General features: G+C 32.9%; 1 protein-coding gene across 5 annotated transcripts in view; it reads left to right on the top strand.

Annotated features, from left to right (window-relative positions):
- Positions 1-8169: 8169 nt before the first annotated feature.
- LOC135136678 (uncharacterized protein) overlaps positions 8170-18882 on the top strand; it is a 190349-nt gene continuing 179636 nt past the window's right edge. For all 5 annotated transcript variants that reach the window (XM_064066080.1, XM_064066079.1, XM_064066082.1 and 2 more), the window contains exon 1: positions 8170-8462. In XM_064066080.1, coding sequence (XP_063922150.1) covers positions 8425-8462 — 38 coding nt within the window. In that variant the 5' untranslated portion in view covers positions 8170-8424. The remainder of the gene's footprint in view (positions 8463-18882) is intronic.

Genomic DNA, 18882 nt, shown 5'->3' with positions numbered 1-18882 from the left:
TATAAGGAAATATTGATTTTGCAATTAGGTTCCGCCCCATAATTGCAAAATCTATATTTCCTTGCAAAAATGTACCATTTTAACCATGTTTTAAGTTTCTTGTTCTGAAAAGATGGATATATATATATATATATTAAGAAATAAAAAGGCAAAATATAAGTCCCGCCCACCCGCCCTATCTCAATTCTGATAATTTTTTTTATTAGTCGTGAGTCAAGAGGGCGGAGCTTAACTGCAAAATCCATATTTCCTTACAAAAATTTACCATTTTAAACGTGATTAAGTTTCTCAGAATTGAAAAGATCATAACCGTGGAGATGGGGTGGGTGGGCGCGATTTATATTTTGGATTTTTTTCTAAATATACATTGAATTCTTTGAAAAACAGGATACTCAAACACATATTTTTCATTTCTTGTAAAGAAATAATTATTTTGCAGTTAAACTCCGCCCTCTTGATTCATGGCGAATAAAAAAAATTATCACAATTGAGACAGGGCGGGTGGGCGGGCTTACATTTTGCTTTGTAGTTCTAAAATGTGTAGACTTCTATTCATAACATGAAACTTAAACCATGTTTAAAATGGAAAATTTGTATAAAATTATTGATTTTGCAATTAGGTTCCTTGCAAAAATGTAGCCTACCATTTTAACCAGGTTTTAAGTTTCTTGTTGTGAAAAGATGGCTATGCATATTAAGAAAAAGCAAGGCAAAATATAGGCCCCGCCCACCCGCCCTATCTCAATTCTGATGATTTTTATGAGAAATTACCATGTGAAATATGTTCTTAAGTAATCATGTTATACAAAGAAAACTAAATGTATTAATTAAAAAAGAAAACCAAAAGAGAAGCCCCACCCATCCCTCTCGATCTCACTCGTGATGAATTTTTCATTCGTTGTTAGATCGGGGGGCGGAGCGTAATTGCAAAATCGGTATTTCCGTATACAAATTTTAGCATTTTAAACATGTTTTAAGTTTCTGGAAAAATATAAGCCCCGCCCACCCGCCCAGTCTCAATTGTGATGATTTATTTATTCTTAGAATCTTAGAAACTTAAAACACTTTTAAAATAGTAAATTTTTGTAAGAAAAATGGATTTAGGCAATTAGGCTTCTCCCCTAGGTCTGCCAACGATTTTCAATTTTTCGATTTTACAATTTTAGGATTTTTCAATTTTTCAACTTGTCAATTTTTTTTCATTTTTCCATTTTCCGATGTTTCAATCTGACGATTTCTCAATTTTTAATTCTTCCAATTTTCCATTTCTCAGTTTTCCGAATAAGCGTTTTCATTTTTAGATTTCTCGATTTTTCAATTTTTTCGATTGTTTAATTTTGGTTTCTCACTTTTTCGATTCTTCAATTTTTCCTCCATTTATCAATTTTTCGGTATTTCAGCTTTGGGATTTTTCAAAATGTCGATTCTTCAATTTTTCGATTATTTTGATGTTTCGATTTTCGATCTCACGACTTTTTACTTTTTCGATTTTCAGATTTTCGATTTATTGATGTTTCTATTTCTCAATTTTTCAAATTTTTCACATTTTAGATTTTTCAGCTTGTTGATGTTTCAATTCTTTTGACTCTGAGGTTTTCGATTTTTCGACTTTTAGATTTCTCGAATTTTCCGTTTTTCGATTTCTCAATTTTTCTGTTTCAGTTTTGGCTTTTTTTAATTTTTCCATTCTTCAATTAATAATTATATTAAGAAAAAATTGAAGCCAAAGATTAAGCTCCACCTATACCTGCCCTGACCTAAATAGTAATGAAGTTTTCATTCGTTGACATACCTAGGGGCGGAGCCTAATTGTAAAATCCATATTTTCTTACAAAAAATTACCATTTTAAACGTGAATAAGTTTCTAAGAATAAAAGAAATCATCACAATTGGGAGGGGGTGGGTGGGCGGGGTTTTATATTTTCTTTTGTTTTCGTAATACACATAGGATTCTTTGAACAACACGATACTCAAAAATATGTTTTTAATTTATTGTAAGGAAATAAATATTTTGCAGTTAATCTCCGCCCCTTTGGTTTACGGCGAATAAAAAAAATCATCACAATTGAGACAGGGCGGGTGGGCGGGCTCACTTTTTTCTTTTTTGTTTTAATATGTGTAGATTTCTGCGAAAGATCGACAAGTAGTCAAACCCCACAAGGTTCTCATTAAGGACTTGAACACTTTATTTGTTTACTAATAAAATTTTACAACTTGAAAGTATATAGCTTGAGTAAAACCATAAGTTACAAATTCACTTTAGTGCAGTGGAGAACCCAGAAACTTTGGAATTTAAGCAGATGGGCTTAAGGGGGAACGCTAGACGAGAGACAAGTTTGAATTGGGCGCCATTTGTTGCCTTGAACGCAACCAGCAATTCTTCTTTAAATCTACCTGATGCGCTGGGAAAGACGACTACCGAACGTGGGTCATAAAAGCATCGTAAGCCGATAATGCAGAATAATGATAATTTATGACAGGCGGCCCACAACATACCTTCAGCACAGAATAATCATTTTTTCGTATTCTTTTGACATTTTAATTTTAATATTCGAGATAATTATTATATTATTCAAACACAATTTAGACACTGTAGAGCAAACAAGGCTTATCAAGCCCGTCTATTAGTTTATTCGCCTAAATGTATTATTAATACCGTTTTCAAATTACACCAAAATTGAAAAATCGAAAACTTAATAATTGAAAAATTGAAACATTTTAAATGAAAAAAATCGGTAAACCGAAAAATTGAAAAATCCATAAATCGAGAAATTGAACAATCTAAAAATTAAACAATTTAAAAATCGAAGAATTGAAAAACCAAAAAATCTAAACCGAGAACTTGAAAAATCGAATAATCGAGAAATCAAAACATCAAGGAAAACAAAAAAATTAACGGAAAATCTAGAACTTAAAACTTGAAAAATTAAAATACCTATCGAAAAATTGAAAAACCGAGAAATCGAAACATCAAAAAATGGAAAAATTGAAAAACCGAAACATTGCAAAATCTCAGAACTGAAATACTGAAAAACTGAAAAATGAAAGGAAAATTGAAAAATCGAAAAAGTGAAAAAATTCAAAACTGAAATCTTGAAAAACTGAAAAATGGAAAGAAAATTGAAGAATCGGAAAAGTGAAAAAATCCAAAACTGAAACATTGAAAAATCGAAACAAAAGATCCAAAAGTCGAAAAATCCAGAAGTCGAAAAACTGAGAAATCGAAATCGTGCAAAATCGAATTATCGAAAAGTCAAAATTTGAAAAATTGAAAAATTTAAAATAAAAAAAATCGATGAATCTAAAAATTAAAAACTGAAAAAACGAAACATTAAAAAACCAAAAAGTCTAATATTTAAAAATTTGAAAAACTAAAAAATAAAAATTGTAAAGATTAAAAATTGAAAAAGTAAAAAATCCAGAAATAGAAAAGTACAATATTGAAACATCGACAAAATGAAAATTGGAAGAAAATTTGCAACGAAAAACTAAAAAATCGGAAAATAAAAACATCAAAAAAGTCAAATCTAAAATTTAAAAGCTGAAACATCGGAAACCAAGAAATCAAAAATCCAAAATTTAAAAAATCGATAAAATGAAAAATTGGAAAACTAAAGAACCGCAAAAGTGAAAAATTGAGAAACCGAAAAATTAAAAAATTGAAATGACGAACCATTGAAAAATCGAAACAAAAGGTCTAGAAATCGAAAAATCCAGAAGTCGAAAAACTGAGAAATCGAAAAATCCAGAAGTCGAAAAATGAGAAATCCAAATCGTCCAAAATCGAATAATCGAAAAGTCAAAATTGAAAAATTTAAAAAATAAAGAAAATCGATGAATCTAAAAATTAAAAACTGAAAAAACGAAACATTAAAAAACCAAAAAGTCCAATATTTAAAAATCTGAAAAACTAAAAAATAAAAATTGTAAAGATTAAAAATCGAAAAAGTAAAAAATATATAAAATGGTAAATTTTCGTAAGAAAATATGGATTTTGCAGTTAAATTCCGCCCTCTTGACTAACGACCAATAAAAAAAATCATCACAATTGAGATAGGGTGGGTGGGTGGGGCTTATATTTTGCCGTTGTTCTTAAAATACGTAGTTGTCTTTTCAGAACAAGAAACTTGAAACATGTAAAATGTTAAATTCTTATAGACAAATACGATCTTGCAATTAAGCCCCTCCCCTCGATCTGATTTAAAAATCGAAGAATTGGAAAACCAAAAAATCTAAACCGAGAACTTGAAAAATCAAAACATTGAGGAAAACAAAAAAATTAACGGAAAATCTAGAACTTAAAACTTGAAAAATTAAAATACCTATCGAAAAATTGAAAAACCGAGAAATCGAAACATCAAAAAATGGAAAAATTGAAAAACCGAAACATTGCAAAATCTCAGAACTGAAATACTGAAAAACTGAAAAATGAAAGGAAAATTGAAAAATCGAAAAAGTGAAAAAATTCAAAACTGAAATCTTGAAAAACTGAAAAATGGAAAGAAAATTGAAGAATCGGAAAAGTGAAAAAATCCAAAACTGAAACATTGAAAAATCCAGGAATCAAAAAATTGAAAAATCACAATTGAAGAAAGAATTGAAAAATCGAGAAATAGAGAAATGGGAAAATCAAAAAATCAGTTAATTGAAAAATTGAAAAATCGAAAAATTTAGAAACGTCAAAAATTGAAAACTGAAAAATAAAAAAATTAAAAAATCGTAAAACTGAAATATCGTAAAATTAATAAATTGAAAAACTGAACATTTTTGAAAAAAAATCGTATCAAAAACTAAAAATTCAAAAAATCGAGAAATTGAACAATCAAAAAATCAAAACATTGAAATCCCAGTAAGTTGATAATTAGGAAAATTTAAAAAACAAAAATTTTAAAAATCCAAGAATTGAACAACAAAAAAAATCTAAGTCTGAAAACTCAGAAAATTGAATGATCGAGAACAAACATCTAAAATTTAAAAATTCGACAAATTGAAAAATCATGGAATTGAAAAATCGAAAAGTCAAGATAGTGAGAAATCTAAAAACCTAAAACTTTAAAAACTGAAAAATTAAAATATCGAAAAATTTAAAAACCGAGGAAACAATATCAAAAATCTGAAAAATTGAAGAAACGAAATATTGCAAAATTTCAAAGCTGAAATATTGAAAAACCTAAAAATGGAAGGAAAATTAAAGAATCGAAACAGTAAAAAAATCCCAAACTGAAATATTGAAAAATTGAGAAATGGAAAAATGGGAAAATCAAAAAAATTGGTCTAAAGAGTTTAGACAGTACTTCCCTCGCTATCGGAAACGTGACGACTGCATGCCTATTATGTTTTTTTTTCACATTAGATTTCAAAGCATTCGGTTTTGTAATTCCTGATTAAATCAATAAAATAAATTTGCGCATTCATTAAATTTTTTGAGTCACTCTGCATATCCGAATCCAAAAAATATGAATGGAATGATAAATTACAAGAAGAGACTCATCATATTTTGTAAATTTTAAATAGGATTATACGGCAAACTTTTGAGCTGACGTCATCAATTTTTTGGAGGGGATAAGCAAATATATTTTGACTAAAAATTTATTATGCTCTTTATAACCTTAAAACATTTGCAAGATTTCAAAGCATTGGGTTCTGTAGTTCCTGATTAAATCAATAACATAAATTTACGCATTCATTAATTTTTGGGGTCATCCTGTATATGCAAATCCAAAAAACATTAATGGAATGACAAATCACAAGAAGAGACTCATCATATTTTATACAATTTAGATAGGATTTATTCAGCAAAATTTTGAAGTGACGTCATCAATTTTTTAGAGGGGATAAGTAAATATATTGTGATTAGAAAGGTCCTGGTTTAATAACAAAAAAATATTGTTCGTCTATGAAACAAGCTCGTCTTAGACAAAGTATTCGTAAAAAAATATGTCGTAAATAAATGTACGTATGCTGGTCCCGACTGCGATTATGGTTTAAATATTTTTTAGAAAATCCTGTCATAGATGTAGAAACATTTGTGACAGCCAAAGAGGTTTTTTTGAGAAAATTATCTTTGAATTTAGACCAAATTGAAATAGACACTAGGCAACAGGCACATTTGGGCAAAAGAAAGAGAAATTAGGGTTACGGCTTCAAATTTTGGACATCTTTGCAAACTTAGACCGACTACAGCAATAGCTAAAACTGTGAAGTCTCTGTTGGACAATACATTTAGAGGTAATAGTCATACATACTATGGACAGCAAAGGGAGGAAAAAGCTGTCAAGTGTTTTGAAATAAATAAAAATATAAAAACTGAACGGTGTGGCTTGTTTATTTCAAAACAATTTCCTTACTTGGCTGCTAGTCCAGACAGGGTTCTAGAGAATTTCAGTGCATTAGTCGAAATTAAATGCCCTTCAAAATCGTAAGATTTGTCTCGCGAAGAAGCGGTTAGAAAAAAAATAATCAAATTTTGTACATTGACAGACAAAGAATTGAAACTAAAAAAAAATCATGATTACCACTTTCAAGTCCTGGGACAAATGCTTGTTACAGGTATTTCACAAGTTTATTTTGTTGTATGGACACCCAAAGGAATAAATATAGAAAAAATTTATAAAGACGAAGAAATATATGTAAAAAGATGGCAGATAAACTTGGCAGATTTTACTTTGGCGCATTATTGCCCGAAATAATTGATTCAAGAAGAAAGACGAACCTGCTTTTGTGAGAGATTTTTTTTAAATAAATAAAATTTGTTTCTATTTTTTTATGTACTTTAATAATTTATTAGGAGTACATTTTTCATCACCAAGACTTGCATATTTTTATTATAAATATATTTTGAAAATGATCTCTCGGCAAATGAAAACATATACGAGCACTTTTTTCCAGTAAACAATGAAGGGAGAAGTTACTGGGCGTAGGGCTTTTTTAAAACACCTCCTTTCTGGGATAAGTAGTAGATACATTTAGCTACTTATACGTGCTAAACAAAAGCTGTATTTTATACATTTTTTATTATTATTATAAATATGTTTATTAGTTTTATTAATTGACAAAGCAAAATATATATTAACAATAATATTACAATGAATTTTTAGTAATCATGTGTATTGAATTCAGGATCCTGAGTGGAGTAAAAATATTATAGTTCCCCAGTTTTAATTCGGTTTTATGATAGTACCTCATTGCGTAAAAGTTAATTTCCTTAACAATAGATTACTACGGCCGGTCCTGCGGCTTGTTATAAAACTGAGTTCCTTGCCATAAATTAGAAAAATCAGTCCAGAACTCTAACAATCAGCTTATGGTAGAGCAGGCGATAAGGGTTTTACCTGGAAAGTCGCTTCCGTAAATTTTAGTGGCGCTCCTATCGGCAAAGTACTGAACTAACTGCTCAAATTCTGTCGAATTGATACCCATTTTTTTCAATAATTGTTAGTTTTTGTTAAAAACTCTGCTAACCAATAGATCATTAATTTTCCTCTGATATTCCTGTTAAAATTATTCGACGTATTTTGCATTAATTTGTGATATATTTTGATTTTAATAAACACATTATTATTTAAACAAATTGTACCACTAAAACACATTTAATGACTCTGGGCCCTGTAAAAAGTGATGTTTTATCCATGTGCGAATTTTCAAGCGATTCTATGATGGTTATGACTCAAAAAACTTGAAAAGAAAACATACAATGGTGCTTTTTTACGATATTTCTCAGCCATATTTTTTTAATTGATTGAACTGGTCTCTGCGCTCTAGAATATGAAAAAAGCTGCAGTTTGATGTATGATACATCTATATTAATATAATTTTTTCATACAAAAAAACAAAAAAATATTATACCTCGTCTAGCGAGTCCCCTTAATGCATCAATAAACATTCGTCAATACACAACGCCGTGTCGGAGAAGTAGTTCGGTCGAGCCCCCCTCTCACCACAAAACCGCCATTTTCCGGTCCGCCACTTATAAAATTACCCCCAAACCGGCCTTAATTCCTCTCCGCCTCTGTGCCTCTGGAAAAGCGAAAAACCTAGGTTGATGACTTTTTTCCGCCGTCAATGACAGTTCTGCCGGAGTTGCGCCGTCCGCCGCCCCGCTCCGGCCCTCCGCCAATCCCGTCGCGCGCCCGCCTCACGTGACCGCCGACTTGTTTATTTTGAGCATCAGCATCTCGCGTTCAGGAGAGGCACTTCGCGTTTGATGTGCAGTGGCGGTGGCAAGTGTACGGTAAAATCGACGCGTGTTCGAAAAAACAATCGACCGATCGATCACTCCAGTCCCGGACCGATTGGATTTGTGTGACAATGTAGACGAAAACCGACCGACACCAGCATGTAAGGCGAGTGTGATACGCGAAGTTCGGCGGCCCACACGACCTGAAAATTCTCTTCCGTTTCTTCGTCTTGTATGTAGTTTGTAAAATGCTGGGTGTCCTAAAACGACGTTGGAAACCCAAAAGGTACGTGGGCTATTTTGGTACGGTTTCGGCCTTGCCGACGATTTTATATTGTGTGTTTACGGGTTCAGAAATAGACGCGAGTGTAGGTGCCGTTTTTCAAATAAACTGCTCACGATTTTTATTGGGAAGGGTTTTCGAGACGTCGGGATTGTTTGCAAATATTGATCGGAGCTGGCCGGGATCCCCTCCGCGATGCTCAGCTGTTCCACTGTTGATATGTTATCGATCCGGGGATTCTAACCTCAAAATGTGCTCCAATTCGCCGTTCCGGCTGGAACCATTCGCAATATCGATCGCCGATAATCCGCAAATAGGCCAAAATGTGGAACACTCAATTTTCTACGTTTTTGTAACGACAACAGTTTATAGTGTTAAATATGCATTACCCTTAGAACTAGGTTTAACCCTAATTAGATTAAAAAACGATCAAAGACATCCTTGGATTTTTGACGGATTGTCGATGATAGAATTTTCGCCTGTCAATTGAAAGTTCAAACGATCAAAGACAAATTTACAAATAAATTTATGTATATTTCGTCAAACTTTAGAATCTAGCCATAAACACAGTTTCCAAACACTCTCTTAACATACAGCAGCATTAAAACCGTTTTAATATCAACTCTAAATCTATTCTTAAAATTATTATTCGCTAAAACCAGATGCCGTGAATTTGAGTGTCGATAAAATCGTCCAAATGCTCGTTTCAGTGGAATTTTGTGTTTTTCTACAAAATAAATAACTCAATTATAATTAATGCTTTCAAAATTCGTTACGTAGTCGAAATTTATGCACAAGATTCCCGAATGGTTAATTAATGGTCAATACAGAACCGCGCATGGGGAAGTGAATCAAAGTAATCTGTGTCGTGTCGCAACTGCGCCGATGAAAGTCCGAAAACAAAGGCCCGACTGCGCCGCAATCGCTTGTGGATTTGATAATTCTTGGAGTTAACTGCGCCTCTTCCTGTCTTAATCGTGCTGGTGATATACAGTAGCTAGCATAACATATTAATAGATTTACAAAAAACCTGTAGCGAGTCACTTTTTTCGAAAACTTTAATCGTTCTTAGACGCATATTTCACGCCTTCAATACACTTTACGACCCAAGAAAACTACAAATCGTGTTGTTCGCACAGAGAAAGCAGCCTTTATTGGTTAATATTCAGGAAATCGTTATTTCAAGGTGGTAAATACTTTATTACTCATAGTATAATGGTATCGATTTTCAAACAACCTTTACCTTACTGCATACCACATGACAAGTTGAGAGAAATGTTCGGGTGTGTGGATTTTTCAAAATTCCAACAACGCTATAAACTAGACTTTTCTCAATTGTGACGTTGATTGGAATTCATTTTTCGTGATACTAATCCGCAGGTGTTGATATTGACGTATCTGTACAACATGATTGAAAGTAAATATATGTAACTGTTAAAATTGACTTTCACGACAAAGACCATTTATTGAACCATCGCATAAATCAGTCCAGGGACAGGAAGCCATATTTCAGTCATCATCCACGCTGGACGTTGATACGTTTATTTTATGGATCGCATCATTATTGTGGCTACTGATCCAACTAACTAATCGTACTCGAGTCACAATCCTCCGTAACCATCACTCAGACAATACTATGATTGTGTTGAACTCAAAAGAACGTAAACGTTCCGTAGGCTGTACTTATGGACACACATCGAAAGTTATGCAACTACAATAAGAAAATGTGGATAAACTGAATAAAGCTACCCACGCACGGTTTCGCTTGAAAGTAAACATAAATTGTGATATTCCTGCAGCAAAGTACAAGCAGCGATTTGTGTCTATAAAAATGTTTTTATCACACGATCAATATTGAATGCTAGAGGTCGAATTGGAAAGTCTAATCAATCATTATCAGGCCAGATTACAATGGAAAAGTTGCCTGTGTCTTTACGGTGGTAGAAAAAATTGTGCGTGAAGTAGCGAGGTGTGGGAAATATCGCGGTTGCTATTGTTATTTTTTATTGTAATAAGAAGTTCATTGGAACTCGGTTAATTTGATGCTTGGTGAGTGACGAGAGAAACCAGGAAAGCTGTTAATTAATTTGTCTAATAAATAAATGTATGGGTTTCCAATGGGATTTTTGCTTTTACGGTGGGTAATAAATGGTGCTTTATTGCTCAGATCAAGCACGAGAACAATGAACGATAAATTAGTTAAATAATTATCAGCACTGTAAAACTTTTGTGATTTTAAAAAAATGTAAAGTCGTAAATAATCGCGATTAAATTTTACTTAGTAACTTTAATCTTTCCAATAATGATGACTAAGAAAAAGTACAACGTCAATTTTGCATGGTAAATGGTGTTTAAATATTATTAAATAACGTACTTCTGTATTTGTGGTTTATGAATCCGCCGATAGTTAGACAGTTAATACTTTTCTTTCAACAATATCATACTTAAAAACATCATCTGGTAGTTTCTTGTTGACAGATAAACATTTTGCAATTAAGCTCCGCCTCTCGGCTCACGACGAATAAGAAAATTCATCACAATTGAGTAGAGGGCGGGTGGGCGGGGTTTGTATTTTGTATAAATTTGTAGAGAAGTGTGGGAGATAAAATTTACCATTTTAAACATGTTTTCAGTCTTTTGTTGTAAAGAATATGTATATTGAGAAGAATAAAAAAGTCAAATCAAAAGCCCCGCCCACCCACCCTGTCTCTGTTGTGACGATTTTTCTTTATTCGTCATGAGCGAGGAGGCGGAGCTTAATTGCAAAATCCCTATTTTTCAACGAGAAATTACCAAAATGATCGCAATAATATATTGTCGCTTCATCTATGAACGTCATCTTGTCAGAACAGGTTCTGGAGGCAGCGGACACTCCGGTGAAGCTTTAAGAAATACTTTCTTTAGGTTGGAACTTAAATCGTTGACATCTTTATATTGATTCCGAATAAGTTCAGCTATTATGGGGTTTATTTTTCACTTTTTTTTCTTAAGTTGTATACTTTTCTTTCAACAACATGTTTCACTGATAGTTTCTTGTAGAGAAATAAGCATTTTGCAATTAAGCTCCGCCCCTCGGCTCACGACGAATAAGAAAATTCATCACAATTGAGATAAGGGCGGGTGGGCGGGGTTTGTATTTTGCCTATTTTTTTTCTTATTTGTACAGTTTTCTATTCACGGCAACAAACTGAAATTTGCTTAAAATGATAAATTTGTAGAAAAGTGTGGGAGACAAATTTTACCATTTTAAATATGTTTTCAGTCTTTTGTTGTGAAGATTATGTTTATTAAGAAGAAAAAAAAGTCAAATTATAAGCCCCGCCCACCCACCCTGTCTTAATTGTGACGATTTTTCTTTATTCGCCGTGAGCAAGAAGGCGGGGCTTATTTTTAACTTTTTTTTGTTAACAGATATACTTTTCTTTCAACAACATCATACTTAAAAACATGTTTCAGATGGTAGTTTCTTGTAGAAAATTAAACATTTTGCAATTAAACTCCGCCCCTCGGCTCACGACGAATAAGAAAATTCATCACAATTGAGATGAGGGCGGGTGGGCGGGGTTTGTATTTTGCCTATTTTTCTTATATGTACGTAGTTTTCTGTTCACGACAAGAAACTGAAAACTTGTTTAAAATGATAAATTTGTAGAAAAGTGTGGGAGACAAAATTTGCCATATGAAACATGTTTTCAGAATTTTGTTGTGAAGATTATTTATGCCCCGCCCACCCACCCTGTCTCAGTTGTGACGATTTTTTTTATTCTTTATGAGCTAGGAGGCGGAGCTTAATTGCAAAATCCTTATTTTTATATGAGAAATTACCAAAATGATCGCAATATTATATTATCGCTTCAATCTATGAACTCCAGGTTGTCACAACAGGTTCTGGAGGTAATGGATAATCCGGTAAGGCTTCCCGGAAGGCTTGGATCCTCAAATGATCTTTAAGAAATATTTTCTGTAGTTTGGAAACTAAATTCTTGATATCTTCATATTGATTCCGGGTAACTCCACCTATTAACTTTGCCCCTTGGTCGGACAACCAATGAACAATTCGTCACAATTGAAGTTGGGGCGGGTGGGTGGGGCTTATTTTTAACTTTTCTTTTCTTAACATGTATACTTTTCTTTCAACATGTTTCACATGGTACATACTTACTTGTAGAAAAATAAACAATTTGCAATTAAGCTCCACCCCTCGGCCCACGAAGAATAAAAAAAAAACCATCAGAATTGAAATAGGGCGGGTGGGTGGGGCCTATATTTTACCTTTCTTTTTTCTTAATGTACATAGCCATCTTTTCACAATAAGAAATTTAAAATATGTTTAAAATGGTACATTTTTACAAGAAAATATGGATTTTGTAAATATGGGGCGGAGCCTAATTGCAAAATTGATATTTCCTTGTACAAATTTTCCATTAACATGTTTTAAGTTTTTTGTTCTGGAAAGAATTCTAGACATATTAAAACAAAAAGGTAAAATGTAAGCCCGCCCACCCGCCCTATCTAAATTGTGACGATTTTTTTATGCGCCGTGGACCAAGGGGGCGGAGCTTAACTGCAAAATTCTCTATTTCTGTACAAGAACTTAAAAACATGTTCTTGAGTCTCGTGTTGAAAGAATACTATGTATATTAAGAAAAAAAAGCAAAATATTAACCCCGCCCACCCACCCCGTCTCAATCCAAAAAATCGAAAAATTGAAAAATCGGACAATTGAAGATTCGAAAATTTGAAAATTCGAAAAATTAAAGAATCGGAAAATTGAAGAATCGGGAAATCGAAAAAGTAAAAACCGAAAAATTGTTTTTAATTTTTTTTTTCAAAAATCTTGAGTCGAAAAACCGAAAAACTGAAACATCGCAATACTGAAAAGTCCCAGAATTGAAAAACATCCAAAACTCAAAAAATCGAAAATATGAGAGATCTAGAAATCGGAAAGTCGGAAAATCGAGAAATCGAAGTCGAAAAACCAAAAAACTGAGAAATTGAAAAACTGAAAATTTAGAAACACCATAAATTGGAAATTCGAAAAATTAAAAAATTTAAGAATGGAAAAATTGAATAATCGAAGAATCGAAAAATTGAAAAATCATAAAAATGAAATATCAGAAGATTGAGAAATCTAAAAATCCAAAATTCGAAAAATCGAGAAATTGAAATATCGACAAACCCCCAAACTGAAATATTGAAAAATTCAGTGATCGAAAAATTGAAAAATCGAGAAATCGAAACAGTCAAAAACCGAAAAATTGTTATTCATTTTTTTCCAAAAATTTCGAGTCGAAATACCGAAAAACTGAAAAAGCGAAATATTGAAAAATCACGAAATTGAAAAACATCGAAAACTCAAAAAATCGAAAATATGAAAGATCTAGAAATCGGAAAGTCGGAAAATCGGGAAATCGAAGTCGAAAAATCAGAAAACTGAGAAATTGAAAAACTGAAAATTTAGAAACACCATAAATTGGAAATTCGAAAAATTAAAAAAATTAAGAATGGAAAAATTGAATAATCGAAGAATCGGAAAATTGAAGATTCGAAAATTTGAAGAATCGAAAAATTGAAAAATCATAAAAATGAAATATCAGAAAATTGAGAAATCTAAAAATCCAAAATTCGAAAAATCGGGAAATTGAAATATCGACAAACCCCCAAACTAAAATATTGAAAAATTGAGTGATCAAAAAATTGAAAAATCCAGAAATCGAAAAAGGAAAAACCGAAAAATTGTTATTAATTTTTTTTTTCAAAAATCTCGAGTTGAAATACCAAAAAACTGAAAAATCGAAATACTGAAAAATCACGAAATTGAAAAACATCGAAAACTCAAAAAATCGAAAATATGAAAGATCTAATCGAAAAGTCGGAAAATCGAGAAATCGAAGTCGAAAAACCGAAAAACTGAAAAATCGAAATACTGAAAAATCCCAGAATTGAAAAACATCAAAAACCCAAAAAATCGAAAATATTTTGCCTTTCTTTTTTCTTAATGTACATAGCCATCTTTTCACAACAAGAAATTTAAAATATGTTTAAAATGGTACATTTTTGCAAGGAAATATGAATTTTGTAAATATGGGGCGGAGCCTAATTAAAATTGATATTTCCTTATACAAATTGTCCATTAACATGTTTTAAGTTGCATGTTCTGAAAAGAATTCTACACATATTAAAACAAAAAGGCAAAATGTCAGCCCGCCCACCCGCCCTATCTAAATTGTGACGATTTTTTTATGCGCCATGAACTAAAGGGGCGGAGCTTAACTGCAAAATTCTCTATTCCTGTACAAGAAATTAAAAACATGTTTTTGAGTCTCGTGTTATTCAAAGAATACTGCGTATATTAAGAAAAAAAGCCCGCCCACCCACCCCATCTCAATTCGCTATGAGCATGGAGGCAGAGCTTAATTGCAAAATCCTTATTTTTCAACGAGAAATTACCAAAATGATGGCAATAATCTTGTCAGAACAGGTTCTGGAGGCAGCGGACAATTCGGTAAAGCTTCCCGGAAGGCTTGAACCTAAGCTTGTTATTAGTGCTGAGAGGACATTTTTCCCGTTTCCTGAAAATCGCGAAGTCAAATTTGATAATTTTTTAAAGAAGCGGGATTTACTTGTTATTGTTTCGTTATATCTATTTTCTATTTTTCGGGTTTATCTGAAGACCTATTGTCGAAATTAGCTAGGAAAATTTTCTTAACGATGTAACTTTTTCTAATTAATGGTACTTTGGTTCGAACGCGATTTTAAATTCTCTGTTTTTTATAGGACAGATTTTTTGTCTAGTTTCCGTTCTTCTGTAAATTTTTGTCGTTTATTTGAAGATCGATCCAAATAACTATTAGATTCGTAATTAACAGGAAAGGACGAACGGAAAACTTTAGTTTAACCAGGTTTAAAAGTTTCGATTTTCTAAAATTTCCTTTAGGTAAATAGAATTTTTTAGGCGTTCTTGTCAAGAACATGATCAAATTTAATGTAGGACATAATAAAAAATTTCACTAAGGTTATTTAGACAGAACTTCCCTCGCACAAGTCCAGCTTCTTCAAAAAATTAAAATCTGATTTTGCGAAATTGTATGTATTTTATGATAATCCCCATATAAGTTACAGAAATATAAATTTTAGCGGCACAATAATACGTAGTAGTAAGCGAGGAAAGATAAGCTCCTTCGTAGTCTAGTGGTAAGGGCACCCGCCCGGCAAGCGGTAAACGTGCGGTTCTGTTCCCACCTGAGAAGCAACATTTTTCTTCGCTTACCTACAAGATAATACACAGTGTACGAAAAAAAGTGGCGTTATTAGTACGCGTTTTAGCCATTTCAGTGAGTGAGCAACTTTCCTTTTAATTATTTTGTCATATTACAATACTTTTTTAGCTTACGATCGGGAAATACAAATACACAAACCATTCTGGTCTAACTTTTTTACAAAGTAAATTGCAGTATTGTTGAATCTTCAAACCTTTGATAAAACATTTCGACAAAAAAATTCCGCATTGGCAGTTTTCCACCACATTAACCTAAAAAATCGTGTCTTTATCAAAACAAAAATACCCAAAAATAGCTGAATCGCTTATGCGTTCGCATGAATGGATAACTAAGCCACCACACTTCCACCAACTCGACCGCAATTCAAGAAACAATTGAATTGCATCCTAGCTACCGTGCAGATCTCCGACAAGTCTCCCTATAAGGGCGTACATAGCGCAAACCAGCTCTCCGTTACGGTACTTATACTATAACAATTCAATAATCAAAGCCGATAGTGTTTCTTTTTAGAGCCTTCGCCTCGGCAGCAGCGCAGCATCTGCGTGACGCGGGGATCCGGTTTCAGCAGGGACACCCTCTGCTCTAACCTGTCACCCAACCCAAATGTGCCTCACCTGTGCCACTCAAAAAACAGGAAGTTTTCCTAAGCAGGCACTAATAGACCCTCATTTTCTATTGTTAACGGTGGGAGTGGCGCACTAATGTTTTTAAGTGTGTTACCATCACGACTCGGGTTTTGTGGATGCGCTACATGTGCGATTTGAGTCACACAATGGGAATTTCGATTTACCACACATTATATGGACGTGGGCCAAAATGCCGAGGCAAAAGTGAAACAGTAGCGTTTCGTACGGCTTCGATTGCTATTTTTAAACGGGCGGCTCGGTAACAGCCAATCTGTTGGAACGACCTACCTTCTTGCACTATTTAACAACTCGCGGCAAAATTTTACGTTTCGACTCGCCAAAATACGGAAAACAAACGGTGAGTTGGAGGAATGTCACGGTCAGGCCGAACCTGACGTGGGATACTGCGCTTCGGAATGAATAAATGATGGGAAATGGGACTGATTGAGCTATTATATCCGATCTGGTACATCCCATTCTTTCAGTCTTATTAGGAAAGAGCGGATTCTAGGGCAAACTCATCAAAGTTGTATATATAGTTTTGGAAATTTCATTGTACCCTATAAAATTTTATTGGCAATAACGAGACGGACAGTAGTACAATAGCAAGAGATATTTACAACTGAAGTTGTCGCGTGCCGGTAATCCCCAGATGTTAGAAAGCAGAATAATCCAGGTCCGGACAGGGACCATCGTTACTCATGAACGGAAATAACCATTACCATAAATATTTCTTACCATTGTACTACTGTCCGCCTTGTTATCGTCAATAAAATTTTATAGGGTAGAATGAAATTTCCAAAACTATAAATGTGTATCTTCGAAAATTTTTTTATTTGACCCCTTCTTGTTTTTTAAGTGCTTTTTTTGGATTTTTTCGACCAATTTTACTTTTTTCTGCCTGTTTTGTTTGATCTGCTAAATACACCAAGCCCTCCTACAATTTTCTTTTCGAGTTCTCTTCCTAGATTAATGAGTTCGTGTAATCCAACAAAAATCCATTTAAGTAAAGTGAAATTCAATAGTGTAAAAGTGTTTTAAAAAATGGTTTCTTTTCTCATCTAGTATTTTGTGCCATTTTAAAAAATAGCCAAAGTCAGTTTTTGAAAAATAAATAAATAAATAAATAAATAAAGTGTGTTGTTGTAGCTTTCATGTACAAAGGTACAAAAAGTGAAAAATATGAAAAAAATGGAAAAAAAGGTGGAAAAACGGGTCTAAAAAGGAAATGAAAATAACTATTAAAAGGAGCCAAAAACCTATAAGAAAGAGCGCCAAAAAAGGCACTGCAAAATAAGGCGACAATAAAAAGGTCACATAATGTGATAAAACGCAAAATAAAGTTGAAAAAGAGCTAAAAAAGAAGCAAAAAATTGCAAAAAAACACAAAAGTGACAAATGAAGCGAAAACCAAAACAAAAAAGTGGGAGCAGAAAAAAGCAATAAAGAAAACCGAAAAAGGCTGAAAAAGATGAAAAAGGGCAAAGGTACCAAAAAGAAAAGAATATAATAAAAAAGAGGAGGAGCCCAAAATCTTACAAACAGGAGCGCCAAAGAAGGCACCGAAAATAAGGCGACAAAAAAGGTCACATAATATGACAAAACACCAAAGAATATTGAAAAAGGGCTAAAAAGGAGAAAAGAAAGATGAAGAACGGCCAAAAACTAAAAAAAAACACAAGATAGTAAAAAAACAAAGCCGACAAAAATACGCAATGAAAAAAAAATGAGAGCCATAAAAAAGGCGAAAAAAGAGGACAAGAATGGCGAACAAGGGTACAAAAAGGGAAAAATTGGAAAAAAGGGAGGAAAAAAACGGGTCGAAAAGGTGAATGAAAAACGATAATAAAAGGAGAAAAAAGGAGCCAAAAAACCTATTAAAAAATAGCGTTAAAAAGGGCACCGATAATTAGGGCGACAAAAAAGGCCACATAATATGACAAAACGCCAAAGAAAGTTGAAAAAGGGCCAAAAAGGCTAGAAAAGACACAAACAAGTGACAAAAAACGGCAAAGCAAAGGCGGCAAGAACCTGCAATCAAAGAAATTAGAGAAAAAAAAGCTATGAAGAAAGGCGAAAAAAGAGGACAAGAAAGCCAAAAAAAAGGCCGAACAAGTTTAAGAAAAGATGAAAAAAGGGCGAACAAACGTACAAAAAGGGATAAATATGAAAAAAAGGTAGGAAAAAAGTGGAAAAACTGGTCTAAAAAAGGGAATGAAAACAGATAATTAAAAGGAGCCAAAAAACCTACAAAAAAAGGCGGCAAAAAAGGCACCGAAAAAGAAGGCGACAAACAAATGGTTACATAATATGACAAAATGTCAAAGAAATTTGAAAAAGTTCTTAAAAAAGCAAAGAAGGGTGAAGAAGGGGCTAAAAAAGGTAAAAAATGACAAAAAGTGGTCAAAAACCTACAAAAAAAAAATAATAAAAAGGTACAAAAATTGAGAGTAGAAAAAAGTGATAAAGAAAGACGACAAACGAGGACAAGAAAGACAAAAAAGGCTGTAAAAAGGT

This window comes from Zophobas morio, unplaced genomic scaffold, assembly GCF_036711695.1.
Source record: "Zophobas morio isolate AGI-343-1 ecotype UQ-CSIRO unplaced genomic scaffold, CSIRO_AGI_Zmor_V1 ptg000026l, whole genome shotgun sequence".
In the NCBI taxonomy this organism is placed as follows: Eukaryota; Metazoa; Arthropoda; class Insecta; order Coleoptera; family Tenebrionidae; genus Zophobas; species Zophobas morio.
The sequence above is the reverse complement of the archived record's forward strand: the minus strand, read 5'-3'. Positions and strand labels throughout refer to the sequence as shown.